Source organism: Trachinotus anak, unplaced genomic scaffold (genome assembly GCF_046630095.1).
Source record: "Trachinotus anak isolate AG129_WGS33_773 ecotype Australia unplaced genomic scaffold, CSIRO_AGI_Tana_v1 ptg000005l, whole genome shotgun sequence".
Classification (NCBI taxonomy): domain Eukaryota; kingdom Metazoa; phylum Chordata; class Actinopteri; order Carangiformes; family Carangidae; genus Trachinotus; species Trachinotus anak.
Genome location: NW_027273856.1, coordinates 24,702,450 through 24,726,178, shown reverse-complemented (window position 1 = coordinate 24,726,178; position 23,729 = coordinate 24,702,450). Strand labels below are relative to the sequence as shown.

At 40.0% G+C, this 23,729-nt stretch overlaps 2 protein-coding genes across 4 annotated transcripts in view; one reads left to right on the top strand and one right to left on the bottom strand.

The window, feature by feature from the left end:
• LOC139622102 (protein EFR3 homolog B) overlaps positions 1 to 17,066 on the top strand; it is a 30,289-nt gene extending 13,223 nt beyond the window's left edge. For all 3 annotated transcript variants that reach the window (XM_071479231.1, XM_071479232.1, XM_071479230.1), the window contains 20 exons: positions 769 to 919; positions 3,490 to 3,611; positions 3,932 to 4,081; positions 6,591 to 6,725; positions 8,380 to 8,458; positions 9,083 to 9,218; positions 9,363 to 9,524; positions 9,772 to 9,883; positions 10,023 to 10,074; positions 11,007 to 11,179; positions 11,320 to 11,395; positions 11,970 to 12,131; positions 12,540 to 12,671; positions 12,768 to 12,835; positions 12,974 to 13,101; positions 13,547 to 13,638; positions 13,808 to 13,856; positions 14,062 to 14,168; positions 14,272 to 14,321; positions 14,509 to 17,066. In XM_071479231.1, the coding sequence (XP_071335332.1) occupies positions 769 to 919; positions 3,490 to 3,611; positions 3,932 to 4,081; positions 6,591 to 6,725; positions 8,380 to 8,458; positions 9,083 to 9,218; positions 9,363 to 9,524; positions 9,772 to 9,883; positions 10,023 to 10,074; positions 11,007 to 11,179; positions 11,320 to 11,395; positions 11,970 to 12,131; positions 12,540 to 12,671; positions 12,768 to 12,835; positions 12,974 to 13,101; positions 13,547 to 13,638; positions 13,808 to 13,856; positions 14,062 to 14,168; positions 14,272 to 14,321; positions 14,509 to 14,614 (2,242 nt within the window). In that variant the 3' untranslated portion in view covers positions 14,615 to 17,066. The remainder of the gene's footprint in view (positions 1 to 768; positions 920 to 3,489; positions 3,612 to 3,931; positions 4,082 to 6,590; positions 6,726 to 8,379; positions 8,459 to 9,082; positions 9,219 to 9,362; positions 9,525 to 9,771; positions 9,884 to 10,022; positions 10,075 to 11,006; positions 11,180 to 11,319; positions 11,396 to 11,969; positions 12,132 to 12,539; positions 12,672 to 12,767; positions 12,836 to 12,973; positions 13,102 to 13,546; positions 13,639 to 13,807; positions 13,857 to 14,061; positions 14,169 to 14,271; positions 14,322 to 14,508) is intronic.
• A 1,004-nt stretch (positions 17,067 to 18,070) lies between these two features.
• Positions 18,071 to 23,418, bottom strand: LOC139622103 (pro-opiomelanocortin-like). The gene is made up of 3 exons (XM_071479233.1): positions 22,977 to 23,418; positions 19,849 to 19,975; positions 18,071 to 19,067 (listed from the first exon to the last, which is right to left on the bottom strand). Exons 2-3 carry the CDS (start codon positions 19,966 to 19,968, stop codon positions 18,438 to 18,440), a joined length of 750 nt encoding a protein of 249 aa, XP_071335334.1. The 5' UTR covers positions 19,969 to 19,975; positions 22,977 to 23,418; the 3' UTR covers positions 18,071 to 18,437.
• Positions 23,419 to 23,729: the final 311 nt, after the last annotated feature.

The following is a 23,729-nucleotide window of genomic DNA, read 5'->3' as shown; positions in this document are numbered from 1 at the left end:
TAGTTTTATTATTGTTCATATAATTTAATCTTCCAGGCATTAACTCATTTAAATTCAGCAGAATTAAAGCTACTACATTAAAATTCTGGTGAGAATTTGAGGTTGTCTTGCTATGAAGTAATGGGAAAAGTGGTGCTTGTAATAGTCTTTCATCATTGAGTTTTACACTGACAGTCTGTCAAAGATCTTAAGTTGTGCTTTTGAGATCCCCCCTTATACAGTAGGTCAGTCTCAAAGGACACCTATCACATTTATTCCACATGCAATCGGACACATTTTCTGCCACTTATGTACTATGTGTGTTCTTGAGTTCCATTTTCCTTTTTTATCATCAGTCATTCTTTATTGGGCGATAATGCAAAGTACAGCTGGGTAGGTGGGGAGGCAGGTTTGTCCGTTTTGAATAAAAACAATGTGGCTGGAGGAGGATCATCGACGGTGATGTTTCTATGAACTCTGCACTTGCTTTACGTGCTACAGAAGTTGTCTTCCATCACTCATGACTATTATGCCCTGTGATGATTCTTGCCAATGCAAACAGCCTGCACAGATTACATTTACACTTGGCAGAGTGCCTCTGAAATCTGTGCAATATGTGAGTCTCTGTCTGGCAGAGCTTATCACATTTTGATCTCCGGTGCTGTTTGCAGTTAGCCATTTTGAAAATATCAATTTATTTTATTGTTCATATTAGATGTCCAGGTTATATTTGCCCACGGGGTCAATGGCCTGAATCAGATGTCTTTGTATCTCTCTTCTCCTCTTCAGGTATGTGTGCATAGCCATGGAAGCCCTGGACCAGCTGCTGATGGCCTGCCACTGTCAGAGCATCAACCTGTTTGTAGAGAGCTTCCTTAAGATGGTGCGCAAGCTGCTCGAGTCAGACAAACCCAACCTACAGATCCTGGGAACCAACTCGGTGAGTGTCCAGGATGAGATTACTCATTCAAAGAGGTCATCACTTGATTTATGGTTCTGCAGATATCAAACAACCAAACTTAAAAAAAATACAAAAACTGGTAGCTGCTTTCCTCCTGTCTTTTTTTTTAACTTAGTTTTTGTTTCAAAATCAAAATAAGAAACAAATGTTAAACAACAACGTAGATTAATGGAAAAAAGAAAGCAAGAGAGAGAAAAAAGAGGAGAAAAAAAATAAATTCAGGTGTGTCTACAGGAGGGTTCAGGTCATTTCACTGAATTAATAAGGGAATAGCAGGGCTCCATCTTTTGATGAACACATCTCTCTGCAGTCTCAAGAAGTATGTTATTTGTTCCAGCTGGTAAATTTCCCATACCTTCTCGGTCCACATATAATATGTTGGGGGGGTCAGGTTTTAACCATTTAATTGTGATGCATTTCATTGCTGCTGTTAGCAATACATGTAAATTCCATTCCTCCTTTCTGATAAGCAATTTGGATTTTGTTTAGCTACTGTTAAAGTACTATATTGCTTTGTGGAAGAATGTTATTATTTTCAATTGCAAATAATTTTTTTCTTTTTTTTGTAAGTCGGTACAGTGTGAAGGTATCTAAAATAGAATGGCACCATTGTGATAACAGACAACTGTAGAAAATTTAGGTAAATATTAGATTAATCAAACCAAGTGACAGCTCAGCTTTATAAGTCTTGTCTCTTGCAGTTGCATTTAGGTGAATGATTTTCAAAGGTTTTGAAAAGCCAAGACAGATTGTTTTGCTGATATAAATTTAGATAAATACCCACATCCATGAACTGCTGGTCACTAATGTGTTTAATGTGCCTTAGTTTCTAAGCTTTTCTGCTGCATCAGATTCTACCCATTTCAGTGGATTTAGAGGTATTATCTAATCAGAGGTTGACAGGGTGCATTTACTTTCCTGATGTGACGGCACAAAGTAAAAGATGTTAACCTTGAGAGGAAAACTGCGGTAGTATTTGAGAAAGATCAGAGCTCAGAGAGAGAGTGGTGGGCAGAGAGAGCGGGAGTGATGAGTATCCTCTGAAGCAGCTATCAACGCTGTCAGCCAGGTCAGCAGAGGACACATAAAGGAAATCAGATTAGCTGCAGACCACACTGGCAAAGCTCTGCAGTCATCTACACAGATTGACAAGACATGCGAGCCTCTCACTCATAATCTTCCTGCCATCAGTCTCTCTTGCACACACTCATGGGTGTGTGTTTAGGACAAACTCAAGGCCATACACTGAAGCACTCATACACATGATTCACACACACCTCAGTGCTGCAGAATTAATTGAGCATCACAGCACTGCTTACCACAATTAATAGTGGATGAATTTTGCTGTATCTGCTCATTTTAAGCGTTGTGTTCAGTGTGCCTGTTTTTGAACAATATGTGGATATTGATTGAGATTAGTTTCACTAGACTTGTTCACACATCCAAGGCAGACATCAATCCTTGTGCTTCCTCACACATAAATCTTTACATATACTGTAATTTTCAGTGCAAACAAATACTGTATGTTCTTCATAGCATGTGTGGCTCATCAGAAGCAGACCAGTGTCAGAGAGAAGGGAAGGAGAGGATTAGAGTTTATCACCACAGGAATCAAGCCCAACCAGGTTTTCTCACAGTCTATTTCAGTGACCTAAAACCTTATACTGCAGAGCCCTTTGGAACACACTCAGCTCTTCAACACATCAGTTCCTGAGGTAGTGTTTCTGTCACTAATTTGCAGTTTCTTTTGTGAATGGCACTGTTATTGAAAAGACTTGAGGCAGTGGTTAGTTTTTCCTGGTGTCGCTTTTGATCTCTGCTCTCCATTGCCTATGGTTTAAGATTATTCTGCAGTTGATATATGCTGCCCAGTATTACTGCCAGTATTACTGGGCAGCTTCTGAGTGTCAACTGCTGCAGCAATTTATTGTAGCAGCTGAGCAGCATCACAGGAGCAGTTGTGGGTTCACCTCATTAAATTTGCTCAAGGATACTTCATTTTATTTCAAGACCACTTCAAACACTCATTTTGTACACAGGAAATAGATTCACCAGGGACTTTTTTAGATGCTCTTTTTATACTAGCATTCGGGTTATTGCACTAATCCAGCCTGTGCTTTTGAATTGGGAATTTATGTACTGTAATTACCATCTGCTTTACTGAATATTCACTGTATAATTCTTGTTAACAGGTAGTATAATTTCTAACTCGATTCTAAAGAAATCCAGTTCATAATTTATTAAATGCAGTGTGTATAAAGCTAAATGTCAGCGTGTTTAAATGCTGACATTTTCTGGCCCAGTGGGAGAGCCCCCCTCTGCCCTGTGCTTTCTGCTTTTAATGAGATGTAATGGCGGTGCAGTTTGACTGAGATATTCACTATGTTGATTTTTTTTAAAAATTCATTTAAGTGTTTTTAATTAAATTAAAAAATAAACTCTTATTAAACTTGGGCTATTATGATCAGACTTATAACTGTAAATCTCTTGAGTTGTGGAGTTTCTGTTTGACATAAAAATGTAATTGCTCACTTTTCCCCTCTTCTCAGTTTGTGAAGTTTGCCAATATAGAAGAAGATACACCATCATACCACCGCAGTTATGACTTCTTTGTGTCGCGCTTCAGTGAGATGTGCCACTCTAGCTACGAGGACCCTGATATCCGCACCAAGTGAGTGGACAGATGCTTGATTGCGTCTGAGGCAGAATGATTAAATAACTACTGTTTTTAGACTACTTCAGGAAGTCTTTTTTTAGACTACTGCTGCCTGTGCTTTTTTTATATCATGAAAGTGAAGTCCTGAAAAAAATGATCTTGTTGTCATCTTTGTCATTTACTGAAAATAGACAGCAACATCTTTGAACAGTTAAGTATAGCCTTGAAACAAATAACACTGACAGATAAAGACAGAAATATAATTTTCTAAATATAATCATCCATTTTAGAATCAAATGATTTCTATTGTCTGTGTCTGTGATTGTTGCCTCCAGGATCCGCATGGCAGGTATTAAGGGCCTGCAGGGTGTGGTGAGGAAGACTGTGAATGATGAGCTACAGGCCAACATCTGGGACCCTCAGCACATGGACAAGATCGTCCCCTCTCTGCTTTTCAACCTGCAGAGTGGAGAGCGTACAGAGAGGTGAGTGCTCACAAGGAAAATTACAACTGATTAGGTTCCATATGTTGCTGACCTTGGGCAAATATGTATTGGATATTATAGTGTCTGTTTAGACATAAATCACCAGATAAGTTTTTTCTACAGTTACTTGTGTCACATTTGTCTGCACCATTTTTTCTATCTCTGTTTTGTGCATATTGCTTGTATTTTGTATTTTGTTTTGTTGTATATTCTGTGTTTACATGGTTCATGCAGAAAATTGACTAGAAGCAGAGGATTTTACTAATAACATAATTATTTGAGTTCATTTGAGAAACACAAGTTTGACAACCTGTTATTAATGTTATTAATATGATATTTTATAGTGACTGACTGATTTATTTTATTGAGTGAGGGTGTTGATTTAACTGATTATTTTGGAGGATGGAGTTTGTGGTACTGATGATGTATTGCATTGTACAGGTGGAAGTGTTTCTGTCATTTAGCCTGAAAAACTCGGCAAACTTCAGCCTCCAAAATGCACACAATCCACAGCCATGGTGCTGTAGCCTACTGGTGCTGTTTGTCTTACGTTGGGCCATATTTGTCCTGGCAGTCTAGTCAGCCATCACCCATGTCATTCATCATCATTGCCATCACTGAGTGAGCTCACTGACAGCTCTGCTGCCCTCATGGGCATCTGTTTGCCCACCTGCAGCATCCAAGGGCAAAAACACCAGGAGATGGGGAGAAAATCTAAAGGAGAAAGGGAGGGGGATATGAAAAGGGGAAAACATGAATACAAATAGTGCAATGGGTGGAGAATAAAAGTATCACAAGGATTGAGGGCTAAACTGTGTCAGTGAGAGAGATGCAGAGCCTGGAGCCTCTCTTTCTTGGCAATACTCCACATAGTGAAATTCACTTTGACGTCAGTGCTGAGATCTGAGGTTAGAGGAGCAAAGGGGGAGGGCAGTGAGAACACTTAAAGACTGTGTGGAGGGTGGATAACAGAAAAGAGGGTGATGAAAGTGGAGATGTTATTGAAAGAAAGACGACTGACAGAAAGAGACAGACAGACACAATCCAACAGAGACACATTTCCCTCTGAGCGTCCCTTCGCTTTGTGTGACTTATGAGGCCTGCCCCTGCTGTGCACCCTCCATTCCTCCTCACACTAAGTTTAGCCAGTCATTATCAGCAATAAACCCCACAGCCGTCAGTACAGAGTCTAATTAAACTCACAGATGGTGCATTTTTTCTCTACATTAATCCCCACGCACATGCACACGTTCATTTAAAGATCAACTTCAGGCAGAGTTTTAGCTTCTGACGGTTCAGACTAATTTCTGTACAGAATTCATCTCTGGGGATACTAAAATCTTTGTGTGTTTTATATCTCAATAAGTGCCTGCATGGCTGATTGTTTTAAATGTCATGTAGTTGCCTGCAAAGATTTTATGTTCCCAAACAATTTTCCTCCAGACAACGCCTCAGCAGAAAATGATCCTCACCTTAAAGATGCATTTTACACATGACAGATTCAAAAACAACCTCTGTGAATTGTTTGATAGGAGCAGATATAAGACAGCTAAGCTTTTAGATGCTGGTTCTGCTGATTTCTCCTCATGCCAAACGCCTCCTCCTGAGTTTCCAAACCATTTGACAAAACTGTACTGTGAGAGCACAGAGTGAAGTCTCCTGTGGGTGTTTGAAATGCCCTTTTTAACTGGACAGGGGTCAATGAGAGTGGCTTGGTAAACATTATTTGTTACTGTTGAACAAACAGCTTAGAATTCACCTGTGTCTTCTACATTAGTGGTTAAAAGATAAAAAGCAAATGACTGCAGTTAAAAATTTTTATTTTAATTTTGGTTTTCAGGGTCTCTTTTTTTGTGAATTTTAGCCAAGTTAGAGAAGAAACTGAGAGGCAGGAAGTCACATTTCCTCCACAGCAACAGCAGCAGGAGCTGGAAAGATGAAAGAGTTGGGCTGTTAATAAATAATGTCATCATTGGTGGACCACCTGAGGCTAGTCATGACCAAGATAGAGTTATGGCGGAGGTTTTGACTATGCATGAGAACAAAAAAAAAGCTGGACAGACTGTTGAGTGTCCACATACACTTGTACACACACATACAAACAAAGAGACAGATGTCTTCAAATGGTGATAAACGATGTGCAATACCCAAAGCGCAGACACACACACACACACACACACACACACACACACACACACACACACACACACACACACAGCCACCTAATTTTCACTGCAGTGGGTAATGTCACCTCAGGAGTGAAGGCTGCAGTGACACAGCAGTCCAGAGAGTGTTTCTAAAAAATCAAGCCTCTGTGCAAATGTTAATGTTATTGAATCAAATTGATTCCAAACTCTCGCCTCTTCTCTCTGTTCTCTCTCTTTCACTCTCTGTGCCTCTCTCTCCTCTCCCGACTCACCGTCCCCTCCCTCGTTCTCCTTGCCTCCTCCCTGTTCTTTCCTCTCCTCTCCTTCTTTTCTGCTTTCTCACCTCCATCACTCCCTACCAGCCGCTCCCCCTCTCCGCTGCAGGCGTCAGAGAAGGAGAAGGAAAGCCCGGTGGAGCTGACGGAGCGCTGCTTCAGGGAGCTGCTGGGGCGAGCCGCCTATGGCAACATCAAGAATGCCATCACACCCGTGCTGATGTGAGACAACCTTGCAAGCTCTTCTATTTACAAGATCAATCCTCTCTTTGTGATGCGTTCCTTTATGCAGTTGTTTGTTTTTGATGTACTGACTACACCTGAAGGAAGGACACCTCTCAGGATACTGCTGCAGCATTTTTGGCTTTACTCCGAATTTGCCTAAAGGGGCACAAGGTCAATGCAAGGTTACACAGTTGTTGTTGACTAGATGTGAGTGCATGATTTGCAGGTGCAGTCTGCCTTGGAAGGTTGTAATTTAATTAGTTATAGTTCTTTTCTGACAACACATTGTCAACTCCCTTCTTTTTCACAGCTTTATTCTCCCTCTCTTGTCATTATGTCTGATGTTCTTATTTAACTTTGAATGTCTCTAAACCTGGTCCTCTGTAAATTGAGCTTTTTCGTTGTAGTTGTCTGTCTCTCCATCTCTTGCGTCCTCCACCTTTCTCTTGCTAGAATCAGTTCAGCTCTACTGTTCTTCCTGGAATGAAGTATTTTGTTTGTCTCAGCCTTTTCCTTTTACTGCTTGTGCCTGCATCTCTCTGAGCCTGATGCATGAATGCTTATCCCCTTTTTGTATTGAGTTCATTGTTCAGTTTTTTGTCTGTTGTGTATCTGTCTATCTTTGTCCTATTTGGATTTTCCCTGCATCTCAGCTAGTATTTCTTATCATTCCAGCTTAATACAATATTTCCATGAAAGTGTTGGTAAGCTATAATGTGTTATAGCTACAGTTTAGGCTACATGAGTTCAGATATCTGCTGAAAAATACAGCAGATAAATTGTGCTGACCAGCACTTCAACATGTATGTACAACTAAATCTTCTGCCCTGCAGAAAATGTACTGAGTTTTATAATTGTGCAGTTTACTGACACTTGATCTGGATAACAACATAAAAAACCCCAGCAAAAATACAAAGTAGGATGTTTTCACAAACATTTCAATAATGCATAAGGGAGTTGGATATATACAGTTTCAGCTTTTTTAAGCTTATAATGTATTTAATGATTGATTGATTTTTGTGCTTCAGAATTCCTCTGACTGCAACTGTAGCTACTGTTTTTCAATTTTAGTTTTTTTTTTTTTTTCTTTGAACACTCTTGATTAATGTATTTTCAGTTTTCTCTCAATTTACTCTTCAATTCATCTCACTTGTCATGTGCTGTGTGACACCGGCTCTTGTCCATCCATCACTCTCTCCATGGCTGTCTGTTTCATGCTTAAGTAATTTATGTCCCCACCCCTCTGTCTTATTATAGTACACACAGTACATTGTGTTTCGTGGCCATTGTGATTCTGATTGTCAGTGTTGATTGTTTTTTGTTTTTTTTACATCTTATAACAACTTCCTGATCACATTCAACTATGAAAGGCAGAGATCAATTCTTTATTTGTCCAGAATTCTCCAAATTCTAAAATTCTTGTGCTTTCCTACACTTTAATCACATATGGTTCCTGTGGTCCTGCATTTCTTAGACAGGCACACCCTACAAACATAAATGTGAAAAATACATATGGAGTCGTGATGCAGGGGCTTTTTGCAGCCCTATAAATTTGCTCTCAATCTCTTGCTGCTCTCCATCACTCTGGGTGCTGTATAATTACATCTTCTGTATCCTCCCCATTCCTCTCCTCCTGTCTGTGTTCCCTCAGGCACTTAGATAACCACTCTCTATGGGAGGGGAAGACTTTTGCAGTGCGTTGCTTCAAAATCATCATGTACTCCATCCAGGTGAGTGATACAGTGCCAACATATCCTCAGAGACCTCCTACTCACCCCCTTTTTATGCTTCTTCGCCATCAAGAGCCAGGGCTGTGGGCATTATGTTTTTGGATTGTCTGTCCATTCGTCCCATTCTGATTAACACAGTAGCTCAGTATTGCCTCAAGGGAATTTCTTCAAATTTGTTTCTTCAAAACAAAAATTTCACTTGGACTCAAGGATTAACTGATTAGACTTTGATGGTCAAAGGTCAAAGGTCACTGTGACCTCACAAACCACAGTTTCTAGTTCTCTTTCCTTCCTCCTGTTGACCTTTTATCCAAGTCCAAATGGAACCCTTAAACATTTTGTGTGATTTACACAGTCAAAACATACTCATATATACTCAATATTGATGGTGTTCTCACAGATGTACAGCTGAAAATAGCTTTGAAAATAAGATGTTTGCCAAATCTATTGGGGCTTCAAACCTTCTCTTCAAGTCAGTGAACTGCTTTTAGTTTGCTACCTGGTTGAATGACTTACTGTACTTTGCCACTTTTCTACCACATCTATTCCTCTTTCTTAACTCCTACTTTTACAGATTTTTCACTGTGGTGTCATTCATTCATTCCTTCTCTGCCTCTTTTCCAGTCCCAGCACTCTCACTTGGTAATCCAACAGCTTCTTGGTCACCTGGATGCTAACAGCAAGAACTCGGCCACAGTGCGCGCAGGGATAGTGGAAGTTTTGCTGGAGGCAGCCGCCATCGCGGCCAGCGGCTCTGTGGGTGAGCTATATGTACACATGAACATACATACACACTAAGGAACCATCTGGCGTGTTGAAAATGGATTCAGACGTTATGAATCAGATGTCAATTTTCATTTTGGGGTGAACTGGTCTTTTGATTATTCACTGTTTGTGTATCCAGGCCCCACAGTGTTGGAAGTCTTCAACACTCTGCTGCGGCAGCTTCGTCTGAGCGTGGACTACGAGTTGACCGGTTCCTATGATGGCAGCACCAACATCGGCACCAAGATCATCAAAGCTCATGAGGAGAGGCAGCTGCAGGAGGCTGTCATCAGGACCATTGGTGAGTCTGTGGGTGATGTGTCTGAGTGTTTTGGTTTGTGTGTGAGAGAGAATGGGATCTCTCTGAGGCTTTGCAAGACAGACTCCTGGACTGGATCAGATTGTCTGTGGTGCTTATGTTTACCTTGTCTGTGTTGATGCCTGTGTGCCTGAGTTTTCTTCTGACTGGTATTAATTTCTTATTTTTTTTCCTTTTCTCCAAATCCTGCTCTTAATCATCTGATGTTTATCTGTTCTTTGTATTTCAGGTTCATTTGCCAACACTCTACCAACATACCAGAGGTCAGAGGTCATGCTCTTCATTATGGGCAAGATCCCGGTCCCTGGGGTTCACCTAGCTCTGCCGTCCACAGGCTCTGGGTAATAATTCTAACATGTCAAACAGTGCACACACGTTTACTTTTCCACCTCCTTCAGACAACAGCACTTTGTGAACAAATCTGTTTTGGGATGTTTGTGTAGACTTAAATGCTAATTGTATTTGCTCTTTCTTCCCCAGGCCTGAGGGTACCAGGATGATTCAGGTTATGTTACTTAAGTCCCTGGTCCAGGTACGTCCTGATCCCCATATTGTCATTGTTGATCTAGAAGGCCTGAAAATATGATACTTCATAAAGTTTTGAAGCAGGAGATGAAAACTCAAATGATGACAATCACCAGTTTTATTTTTACATAGATGTAAAATCAAGAGAATTAGAAATTAGAGGAGAGAAATTGAGTAGATGACAAAAATAGCAGGAACAGAGAGACACATCAGAGGTGGCACCATCAGTGATCCATCAGTGCCTCTGTAGATTGTGCTAGTAGCTGTGCTAGTCACAGTGTATCAATGTAGACAAGAGGTAAATCCAGGCCAATCACTCAGGGTGACACTTCTCAAGAGTACTCTGTCTCTAGAGAAAACTATTTTCTACACACTGTCATTGCCTCTTGTGTTCTAAAATAATTTCTTCATCCTCCTGATATTCTTCCACCTTTTCATTGCTCTTCATGTTTTCACATTTCTCCATCCACTAAGGAATGTTTGCACAGCAAGGATATTTTTCTAGTGATGTCATTTTTACCAAAAGAAAAATATGTACTTATGAAAGCACCCATTCATCCAGGTTGCCAGTCTAGCACTAACAGGAGTTAGACTGAGCGCTCACTTCAACCTGAAGGCCTGTTTCTCAACATTTAGTTGGTGGACATCTAAAAGTATCTTACTTCCTGTACACAAAATTAAATATCAGAATTTCCACAACAGATTAACGCCACATTCATCATTAGTTTTGTGTTGCTTCAATATAAAAGGAGCCAGTCACAAATGAGTATGCTGCTACGTTATCTAGCTGGCAGATGTCGAGCCATAAGATTATAGGTTAGGAAATTATTTGTAGCTTGTTTGCTATAAAGGTCAAAATCACAATCTCATTGTGGTTAACTTGAATTTTCATCATGCTATTGAAGTTGTAAACTCAAAACGTGCTTCTCATTCTCGCAGGTGACGGCAGGTTTCCAGACCACCAACATGCTGACAGCACTGCCCAGCTCCTTCCTGGAGCCGCTGCTTTCATTCTCTCTAACCGAGGATCCAGAGGTTCGACTGCTAGTGCTCCAAATCCTTCTCAGTCTCATCGACCGGCACGACAACAGGCCCAAGTTCTTCAACATTAGGTATGTGGGTGTGTCTGTAGGAACATGGTGTTCTTGTGTCTGTGTACATTGTAGGTCCTGAGCTGTACTGCATTAGAGCTTGGGTTAACCAACCATTCGGTGCTTCACTTAAAGTTTGTGTGTATTTTTTCTTTATACAGCATCATCTCAGACATTTCTGTGCTCAAGCTCAAAGTTGACAAGTGTTCCAGACAGGACAACTTATTCATGAAAAAGGTACTGTCCTCAGTGGAGTTTTTTTTTCTTTCTCTCTCTCTCTCTCTATCTCTCTCTCTCTCTTTCTCTCTCTTTCTCTCTTTCTCTTTCTCTCTCTCTCTCTCTCTCTCTCTCTTTCTCTTTCTCTCTTTCTCTCTTTCTCTTTCTCTCTTTCTCTCTCTCTCTCTCTCTCTCTTCCTCTTGCTCTCGCTCTCTCTCTCTTTCTCTTGCTCTCTCTTTCTCTCTCTCTCTCTCTCTCTCTCTCTCTCTCTCTCTCTCTCTCTCTCTCTCTCTCTCTCTCTCTCTCTCTCTCTCCAGCAGTCTGCTATTATTATTTTTCTGCTTTTCCTAATTAAAATGATGTTATTCTACTGCTGCTCATAATTAAATGGATAATTTCTCATGGAACAACATTTGACTTGCTGATGCAAACTACTTCTTTGCATAGCACATTATGCAAATCCATATACACACCAAATGTTTCTGAACAAAATGTACATTTGCTGATGTGTATATGCAGTACTTGAAGTCTAGACCAATGTCTCTGCGTTTCTGTCTCTTGACTCATCTTTCTGTCTGTGTCCTCCACACACAGCATGGCCAGCAGCTCTACCGACACATCTACTTGGGCTGTAAGGAGCAGAGCAGTGGTCGGCAGCATTACGAGACCCTTTTCGCTCTGTTGGGCCTCCTCAGTGTGGAGCTGGCAAACGAAGAGGTGGTGGTGGACCTCATTCGCCTGGCACTGGCATTGCAGGTACTGATGCACATGCATCCAATCAAGTTATATATTTTATTATATTGACTTATTTCTTTGTTTTTCCATGTGCTGTTATTACTCACTTACAGTTATCTGCTAAGACTACTACTACCACAGTGATCAGTGTTCTAATAAACTAATAATTGAATTTATGTAGCACTTATCTAAATGCAGAACTCAGAAAGTGTTTTATAAGATTACTTCAAAAAGCTGATTAAAATGGAAAGACAAGTTTTAAACATAAGTGATAAAACTAGCAATAAATATAAAAAAAACAATTTAACAACACAAGATGAAATATTGGACACAGTCTTAAGAAATAAAACCATACAAGTCTCTTTAAAAAGTTATTTTAAAGGTTATGGTGAATTTGAGTGCCAGAGTGTCTCTTTTTATCCTGTACAGGACCTGGCTCTGTCCACCGACGAGGCCCTGCCTGTTTACAACCGCTGTGCTGTTCATGCCCTCGCCGCCGCCTACCTCAACCTCATCTGCCAGCTCACCACCGTCCCAGCCTTCTGCCAGCACATACACGAGGTCTGGACTGGGGCTTCTTTGTTTTTATATGTGTATCCGTGTGTCTGAGTGCCAAGAATCTGTGTTAACAAACTGCCTTTCTCATCTGCCCTCAAGGTAATTGAGGTCAGACAGAAAGAAAGTCCCTTCCTTTTGCCTGAGGATGTCTTCATTGATAACCCCAAGTATGCGCCATCCACGTTCAGTTCTCCTTTCTCCCAAACCATTCCAGTATTGAATTTGATATTTAAATATTCAATACTAGCAGTGAGTTACCACTCTATTTAATAATAAAACATTCACCACTCCCACTTTGTTCCTAGGCTGCCTTCTTCACTGGAGAGGGTAGAAGGGGACATGTTGTTCCTCCAGTCAAAGATCACTGAGGTCCTTGGAGGAAGTGGTTACAACACAGAGAGACTGGCTACGCCTTATGTCCCACAGTATACAGGTAAAGATACATCCCTTGTATTTTAATGTTAGCTGTAGCAAAGTGGAGGAATTATAAAAAATATTAATTTGCTTTTCTCTTCGATTAAATTATAATAAATGATGATAATGTCTACTGACCTGCCACCGAGGTACCACTTTGTCCAGGTGCTCAACAATTGCTGAATGGAAATGCAAAGCTGAACTGCTCCCCCAGAGCTAGTGAGGATTTAGTGTTTTGTTGAAGGACACTCCTTCAGGGCACTAGCTCTAGCTCTGTGGAATGAACCTGTTCATTTTTAAATTAACCTGTCTGCCCATCAAAGTTTTAGTGTCTCAGTTTTTCTGTTTGGTTTCACTTAGTTTTTACCTGTTCAATAAATGTATTACAATTTGTCATATGTTTTCCATCATTTGTTAAGTTTTCTATTTAAAAACGAAAAATAAAATCTGCACTCTCTCTCCAGATGAGGACCGTCTGTCCAAGAGAAAGAGCATTGGTGAGACCATCTCACTCCAGGTGGAGGTGGAGTCCCGAAACAGCCCAGAGAAAGAGGAGGTAAAGGAACAAAAGTATTTACAACCATGGTCTAGAACTCAGATATGTCCCTGTAGAGAAGTTTGTCATGAAAACATTTTCAGCATAGTTTCTCAGCAAGTTTTCCACCTCTCAGTATATGTTACCTCATCACTGTATCATAGTATGTTTTTCTTTTTCCATCATACAGAGGACACCAGCAGAGGAGATCACATTTGAAACCCTGAAAAACGCCATTGGTATGCCCACTCACTCTGCCTTTAAAGTGTCTATGAAATTACACAGTACCACAGTGTGTGCTTTCATAAATTTCTATAGAGCTGTAATTAAAATAATGAAACAGTGGAAATAAGCGGCCAAAGCATGTTTGCAGAGGAACTGTTAGGTTGCTACTGGTCTCTTATGCAGTATTGAAATTGAAACTTTGTTTCTGCCTCCCTCTAGTGGACAGTGTGGGTATGGAGGAGCAGGAGAGGGAGCGGAGGAGACAGGTGGTGGAGAAGTTTCAGAAGGCCCCCTTCGAGGAAATAGCTGCCCACTGTGGAGCCAGGGTACATCAAAAACATTTTCCTTTTATTCATGTCGTTTTTCAAACTGATTTTCTTGTTTCAGCTTCTTGCTGTTATCTAATATGATTTATCCTGTCCTGTCCAGGCCACTCTACTGCAGAGCAAACTAAATCAGATCTTTGAGATTACAATCAGGTAAGAGACGGTGCTTTGAAACATTTAGATAAAATTATATTTGTATAATAATTATATATAATAATTTTTTAAAGGGCAATAATGACATCAATGGCAGTGACACTGACTAAGTGGATGATGAAAATGATGATGCTGTTGACTCATGATAATAATCATGACTGCATTTCTGTTTCCCCATCACATTCAGACCCCCACCCAGCCCATCTGGAACCATTTCATCAGGTTACGGCCAAACTCAGAGTCGATCTGTACCCATCTACGAAATGAAGTTTCCTGACCTTTGTGTGTACTAAACCAGAAAGTCAACAGCGATGTTGCAGAACTATTGCACACAAAAGGAGATGGGAGATGCAGACCGATCCTCACTGTAAAGGCATCTTGACAACGGAATCAAACAACCACAGGCGATGTGGGAGAGCAACCACAGTTGTTTGAAGCCAACTAAAGAACAAGCCACTTTTTGTTTAACTTAGCTGTCTAAAATCACAACTCTTTTACCCTGTGATCGCAGCCAAAACAAGCTAGTTAATGTCAGTAAATGCAGCATGAAAACAAATTCTTATTTAACTTATTCCCTTCAGTTCTCCTTAAATGTCTGTAAAAACTCCACTGGTTGGATTTTTAAGTCAGACATTGCCAAGAACTGCGAAAAAAATGTTGCGACAGACTGAAAGTTATTTTTTGGCCTTAGAATTAATTGACCTGTTGCATGCTCTGTAACTGGAAATGTTTGAGAGCACTGCTGATTCTTGACATTAATTCATCCTTTACAGGATGCCATACTACCCTTGATAAGAAAATTAGATTGACATTTCTCATGACATTTTATGTCTTATTTCTTGTAATATTTGTTGCTTTTTTTAATTTACTTGGTAGTGTATTGATTGACTGAAATGTGGATGTGTGTATTTACAAATATGAAGCTGTTTTTTTCCATCTCCCATGTTACTCAGCTCGTGAACATCTGTCTTCAGTGTTTAACGCTTCACCGCTTTTTATTTTGCCTTTTTGTAGTGTTAGCCAAAAGTGCTTTTACTTTCATGACGGGCATTTATTTCCTGCGCCTACTTTTTATTCTAATTATCATAATTGTTATTATTATTGTTTTTAGCTGTGGTTTAAAGGAAAGATAACTGCTGAGCTGTGTGCTATCCTCCAAAGTGAGTGTGCCTTACAGGTGACTCAAGTTAAAACATACACAAAAAACACACAAACGCCACAGTCATGATCACATTAAAATCTTGTTTACCAGATCAAACACTAGAAAAATAATTAAGGATCCTTTATTTTTCCCCTTCCCATATAAATGTGTATATACAGAGAAATATATAAATCTTTAAGCATATGTACAGAGTAAGGATGTTCATGTGTGTGTATATATATATATTGTATATTAATTCTAATTTTAGACTGCCACTGGAATGATTGTGCCCATAGATGAGGGAGAAAGCTACTCAGTTAGTATTCAGATACTTTTTGTTAAGATCTCAAATGAGTAACCAGCAACACATGGAATTAGAACAGCCCACAGTAGAATCCATCATCTCCAGGCCAGTGGATCACACTAGTGAAGTATTAATGATAATATCTTGCAGGAAAAGCAGGTTTAGAAGTCAACTTCTTCACTAGCCACAGTTTTTGAGACAGTTCTGAGCACCGTCATCCTGATATGCATTGTTGTCATCGCACCCACAGAGTTTTCACCCTGTTTTTACACTACACTGCTGCTGTGGCAACCTCCAAGCAGTGTGTCTTTTACATACAGCAAGATTTAAGTAAGTGTTAAAAGCCATTTGGTGTGTTCACAAGCACACACTCACAGGTATAAAAACAAAGTATAATGGCAATAATGTGGCACTAGCCTGGCTAACATGGCCCAACTGTAGGTAGCAGATCCTTTTGTGTGATTTTAAATTGTACCTTCTGTTGTTGTTGTGGTGCTGTGACGGTTCAGTTTTGTGACGTTTGAAGGGACCGCCCTTCCTGCTCCTGCGCTTCTGTGAATTAACGGCATCGGGCGTGGCATGTGTTGCAGCCATCTTATTTCATGTGGATGACAGTGTCTGGTTTCTTCCTGATAGACATTGGTTACAGTCCAGTTGGCTCTGTTGGTTTTATTATTATTATTTTATTTTATTTTTTAACAGTGTAGTGTCCCCTGTGTGTATATTTATGTCCAGACATGCAAGTGTATCAGATTGTCTGTTCATGTTTACCCTTTTGTCAGTGCAAATGTGTTTGTGAGTGGGTGTATATGTTCATGTCTCTCTTTGAACATTCATGCAGGTGTGTGTCTTTATCGTCATTACCCAAGACCAAACTCTTCAGACACAGTTTACAGTTTTTGTCCCTTTCCACCACATTAATGAAGAACAAGCTAAGAGCATTGTGCAGCTGTCTAAACCTTCCAGTGACACCTTGTAAAATTGTCTTTTCAGCATCTTGCAACTTCGCAGTGAAGACCTGTAAATCTATCAGTCTGCTTGTTGTCATTGCATAGTGTAATATTAACTGACGGTAATCCAATCTTACTTTTGTCATTACATGTCTGGTTAATAGATCTGTTTACAATGTAGTGTTGTAGGTCAAATCTATACATTCTGTGAACTTTGCACTTTAAAAACTGGATTACCTAGTGACAAAGGCAGCTTTTACATGGAGAAAATGCCTTATGAGTGTCAAACCTGACTTTGCATGCTAGTGGTGTTGCTGTATTGTACAATAAATTTGTCTGTGACCATAAAACGTCTGAGCTGGTTCTTTTTTTAAAACTATTATAATTGATGAAAGTGAAACCTTCATAAAGAAGAACATTGTTTTCTGATGTAATCTGCCTGAGATAGAGGAGGCCGAGGCTGTTTAAGAGACATGATGATGTCAGCTCGTTAACATCTTTGTTACTAATTAATTTGTTGACTCAGAGACTGAAAACAGATGGCAGTTGTTAAACTCCTCAAAGTTCTCCACACCCCTGTAATGGACATAGTTTTTTTTCTGATGCACCACTTACATCAGTGCTTGTATTGCCTTTTTAGCCTCTAGTGTGCTTTATCGGAATTAAATTCAGCATTTATATTTTAGCAGTGCTGTTTTTTTCTCTTACGGTCTTATGGATTCATTATCCTGTCCGTACCTTACAGATTCTGTTATGGACAGGATAACTAATTAGCCTAAAAACCAAACTTTGAATATCAAATAATATACAGTATTAAAAAGTAAGTCTTTATTTCCTACTTCAGTCTCGGATTTAGAAGTGGAATAGCTTAACGCACCTGGAGAACCAGAATGGACTGGCAAAGGAAACCTTGACCAGAGGAAACAAGTGAAGAATACATACATACATTGCCACACACAATGTTGTGGAGCTGAAGCAGGAACTGGAAAAACTGGAAAGAAGAGGATGGGATTTCTCCATCCCCTTGGACCAGTTAATCATAAAATGGGAGGAAGAGAAGAAAGATAAGAGGCAATTACAAGCTGGCACCATCATCATGTCTAAAACATCAACAAGAAACCCTGGAAAAGAAAATGTTGGGTAGAATCAGAATCATTTTCCAATGCATCATTTTATATTTCATGTGTGGTCAAAATATTTTTTTGTCCGTTCTTAACACCTGCTCCACTTAATTGATATATACCTGAGCTTTCAGACAATGTCATAGCCTTCATCAGGTGGCTGTTGTTGTCACTAATAATGATCCTCACATTTAGTGTTTGCTCTTCAAATGAAATCAGTCAGACAATTGTCATTGTTATTTGCCACAAACAGAAGAATCTTTAATATTATATAACTTTACAAAAAACATACCACTTTGGAAATAAACTGCTATGCTTCATATCCACCTCTTGCCCTAGAATCACTTTCTCTTTTCTTTTTTCAAAACATTTGAATCAGTAATGACGTTTCCCACAAAAACAAACAAACAAACATAAAAACAAAAAAGAAAAGAAAAGAAAAGAAAAAGAAAAGAAAACTCCTAAGAAAGCTTTCAAGTTGAGTAACATGCAATGGCTATTAGACTTGTTCGACTACCCCCTCCCCTTCTTCTCCATTAATCCCATTATGCTCTCCACATCCTTGACTATAATGTTCCTGAACACCTTAGCCAGCTGCCCCTAAGGTTTCTCCTCCCACAGCTTCATGACGCCATCATTACGTTTGGAGGCAGGTGGGTTCCCCCATCTGAAGTGACTCATCCGATAGGTCCCATCTTTTCTGTCCTGAGGGCTCAACAGGACCTGTGACTTGGAGCTGACTCTCGCCCCCAGCAATCCTTGATATTGATGACTGTCTTGATTCAGGTCGCCCTTTGCTTCCTCCTCATTACTGTTCAGCTGCCTGCGAGCCTGGGGGGAAAAGCTACCCTCAGAGGAGCCCCCTCCCTCCAGAGAAGAGGCAAAGACTTTGATGGGCCTGCGTTTACGGCCAGAGGGCTTCCCCCAACGGAAATGCTCCATCGAATAGGAGCGTCTCTTGTTGCTATGGTCCCTCAGCTTTGGCTCCAGTATCTTGTCTGCAGGGGGTTTGCCCCAGCGGAAATGCTCCATTAGATATGAGCGTCGCTGGTCACTGTGGGCTTGCACATCTGACTCTGATATCTTGTTTTCAGAAGAAGCCAGTGTACCCAGAATGATGCTGAGTAAGTGAACATCATCATCATCATCATCATCATTTATCTTCAATGCCAATTGACTGACCTCTGGCGATTCAGTCTGGATCATAGACATGCAGAGTTGAATACAGTTCTGTGTGGAAGAAATCACAGTGGCATCAGTAACATCTTGAAATGCACTGTTAAGCCAAGAGTTGATGACGATCCAATAATGAGCACCGTATCTTATCACTATGATGCTGATTTATTCCGGTGAATGCCAAGATTCTGATTAAATTTACATATGTGAGTCACCAGCTGAATACTAACTACGTCTACTGAAAAAGTCACTGTGCAAAAAATTCCAACAATGCCTTAAGACAAAAAAAAAAAGACCACTAAGACAAAACTGGTCTTGTACTTGCTGTCAGATATTAAACCAAACATGGGGAAGCTGCTTATATTGTCTTTTTTTCATGCTTTTCATTAAACTTGAGGCTATTGTTAGATCTGCACAAAACAGCTCTTTCTCAACAAAACAATTTTACCTTGGTCAGTGTAATAGCTGTATAGCATTGTACAATTTATCTTACTGTCATGAAAAAGTTAGATGTTTCAATTACAAATCTTTTTTCAGGGACTTCTTGTCAATGTTGACTGAAGTGTTAAGCTTCAAAAGATTCAGAAAGGATTCTGAAGAAGATTGTGTGATATGATTGAAACCTCCAGAACAGCTTTTAATGGACCTTAAGATGGGATTGTTTTGTTACATTGACATTTTATGCCATTTTATTTTCCGGACTTTTTCTATTGTTGTATCCCTGTCTTATTTAAAACAGCTATGAATGAAATGTGCTTCACAGATAACGTTTTCGTGCCGAGTGATGTCGGGAAAGAAAGAAATCGAAAGAAATCGACAGGACAGTTTGACCCACCAGTATCCTTCCCTTGCTGTTCAGGTTGCTGCAGATGGAGGTGTTCCAGCACACTGACCCAGACCCAGGGACGCACACATACGCCATCACCACCACTAACAACCAACATAGAAACACCATCTTGAACCTGTCATGGGGGACAGAAGCACAGATGAGGCTTTGGGCTGAAAAGAAAGTAACATGACAGCAGGAAAATCTCTTCAGAGCACAGAAAAGGCTTTGATAAAGTGACAATCCCAAAAGGCTCAAATATTCACTTAGTCATTCCACCACTGGAATAAATTCCTGCTTTGTAAGAAATATAGTCGGTATCTCCTGATCATTGCACTTATGCAACACTTTTCTCCTTTCCCTATGTAACATGAGATATTTCAACACTGTCTTTGAGATAAATGGTAGATTTATTGTCGTGTTTTTCACGGTCGAATAATAATTGTGATATATCGCAATCAGCATTCCTTCGCCAGCTAACATCACATGCGTTGTAATATATGGTCCAGCTTTTCAGCGGCACGTTTGTCTTATTTGAAGTGGTTGATAAGGAAAAGGCTGGAAAATGTGATGTTGTTTATGTGGACCCTCCTCTGTAAGATAACCTAAGAGAGGCTCGATAAAGGTTTGCAGTTTTTAAGGGACTGTATGACAGTTATTAGGTGGGGTTTGGATTCATATTTAATATTTTTGCTGCGAGATTGATTGTTTTTACATTCAGTAATTACATCAATATGTAGTAGTTTTTGCTAGTAGAGGAGTCTGCCATTTCTGTGCTGGACCTGAGTTTTCTTCCCTTGCACAAAAGATGCATAAATATTGTGGCTTGGATGTAATCCAGCGAAATTTCCTCTCACCAATATCATCATTGTTTGACTGTTAAAGAACTGTATTAAGTTGCCAATGCAAAACCAACATTTCCAAATTAATGCAAATGCTTCATATTAAAGTTCCCCTCCAGATACCTCTTAAAGTACTGCTGTGATTAATGTGAGAAATTCTGGATCAGGCCTTGTGCCCCATCCACCACACAAGGTTGACCAGTGAAAAAGCAATGCGTATGTCAAGATGGCTAGCGGGGAAAACATACTCAGAAACAGATTCAGCCTCAGTCAGACCAAGACTCAGATGAGGAGTCTGCTGTGCACCAAAACTGGTCACTAGCAGGTGTATCAGAACACCTGTAGTTAGCATAGTTAGCATCTTTTAATATTTTATTTGTTTATGTTGTTTATTAGTGTGTTTGCTTGTAATAGTCGTTGGCTGTCCTGCTGTGGAAAACTATTTGTGCCATGTACAGCGTGAAATCAGATTGTGGTTGCTCATGACGTAATAGAGAATGTCAATTCATTGCCCGGCTTCTTTATTTAACAATGGTAGTTTGTTTGGCTGCACTGTAAATAGCTACACCAGCTGAGTGGTGGTCACTCAGATGGTGGCTGCTCAAGGAGTTTTTCCTGTGATATTAAATCGGACTGTTGCCATGATGATGACAGGAATCACCAAAACAATCGGGATTGAAATCACAAGGATTATAACTTTCACCTATAAGATTAAAATCTGCGTCTACTTGTTGGGGAATTTAAATTATTACAGTGCTGATCATCAGGGCACAACAGGACTTGTTCAGTGTCGCTGAATGTCGGTGCTAATAAATGTAACAAACATCAGAGTGGAGGCTGTGGCAATTATCTTTCCAAGGGGAAGGTCAAGAACAAATATTATGTTGCTTTAATTTGCAATATCATTATTAATCAGTACAGGTTTTAGCCCCCCAATAATTTTCATACAGTCCCTAAACTGCGTTGAAATACTTTTTTCAAGTGGTCCAGAATGTAATGTTGTAACCATGCTGGAAAAAAAGAAATGGAAAAAAACCCTTGAATCAGTCTGTTTAGAGCTGTCCAAGGGCACACAACAATGACGATGGTGGTAATTAAGTGATTCATTATCTCAGTGAAAAGGCTTTGAATTTCCTCAACCATACTGTTCTTTTTAACTCTAACAGGGAGACCTACAGCCAAGCAATGGAAGTTCAGTGAGGTGACGTGAGACGAATGGTGAGCAAATGTTATCTTTTGTTCCACCTCCAGGAAAGCAATCGATGCACATCAAACATAAAGGAGGCTGAGTTCTTATGGATCCCACACATTTCAAAAACTATGTATCCATTCTTAAATGATAATGAAGATGTACAAACACTGTTCAATAGGTGACAGCATTCAGTGATTTCCTTTATGCTGCATCTCCACCAGGTAAATGCCTACCGTCATCTCTTTGTTGCTATGTTTGTTATGACTTCTTTGCCTCCTACCCCTCCCCCCCCATCTTAAACCATTTATTTAGAGATGAAATCAGCAGGAGATTTGTTTTCAGAGCCAACATAACAGAGAGAAAACTTTTTAGATGTAGCACTATCCAACGCAGATGTTCGGTGAAATCTGATATTCTGCCAGTTGTCTAATTTCACTAATTTCACATATATTTACATTTAAAGCTGCTTTAGAAAATCCTACACCCCTTTAAAATAAAGTTCTCATCCTGGTGCATTAAATGTCTTTAAGGGGATGAGTCCATCGTTGGGAAATTGCATCTTGTTGTTTCTGACTCCTGTCTCCATTATTGTAAGGAGTGACTCCTTGGTGGGCCATCGCCTTTGCAACTCTGGCAGAGACTCGACTACACTCTTCCTACAGTATGACTCACTCAGCTCTCCGCAGACATACTCTGTTCAAAGGAGCCTGAGAGCTGCAATTACAATAAAACCTCATTGAAACTGTGCGTGTTAATCATATGCATAGTTATTTAAAGGTTTTCTAAGTTAGATCAGTGTTTGTATTGGTATATATATGAATGGAGAGCAATTCAATCGTCACCTAAACCAACTCTGCATACTCTCTGAAAGGCTGAGGTGTGATCTTCTTGAAATAAATATCCACTAGAATGAAATTTGACAGAGTAAATGCAGCTGCTCATGCCAGAAAATGTCATAAAAGTAAAACTCAATCACTCACAAGTGGGTTTAATCAGCACATCGGTGCCTCCTCTTTCAGAAAAACAAGAAGCTACCAACAATCAGACACAATTTTGGTCCATGCCAAAACAAAAAGAACACACAAACATTTTTTTTTTTTTACCTTTCCCAAATGCTTTCTTTTCCTTTCCTCTTGTTTTTCTCCCTCTGTTTGTCCACAGATCTTCCAGAGTGGTGACTCTTTCACAGTGATCCCTCTCCTCCTCTCCCTCTCTCTCTCTGCTCTCTGATGAAATGATCAGTAGGAGAGGGTCTGCTGTTGCTTTCTTAGAGGAGGAAAGCTCTTTTTATAGACACATGAAGTACAGAGCTCCGAGTCTCAAGGCCTCAGGGTGTGATTGAGGTAAAAGGCTCTACAGCTCCTTTCTGGATGGGGAGGAGTGTGTATTTGTGTGTATGGAAGGTATACAGACCACCCACACATTTTTTAATCACCGGTCCTGCTCACGTCACCAGACAATAGGTGAAGTATTAGTGAAGTAGTTTGCTTTTCTATTCCTCCTCCTTCTCTCCAAGTATCCTGAATGACTGATTACTGGGATGTTTCTGTGCCCTGTGCTTGTTTACATTGTCATACATGAATAAAAACAACTGCTGGTCATTGGTGGACTCTTTTCAGTCCCTGCTTTAAATCCCTTAAAGGTCAATCACTGACATCTTAACACTCAGAGCAGCAGCCTCTCAATAAGGATGAAGAGCCACAGTGAAGTGTGCAAATCAATTTGATTGATTGGATAATTTTCCGTGGTTCGTGTTTACAAGGTGTGCATGCATCCCATTGTGGAGACTTCATTTGGAAGACCTGACTCACTGGTTGGATGTCATGACTACACCTCAAATGGAGAAGACACACACA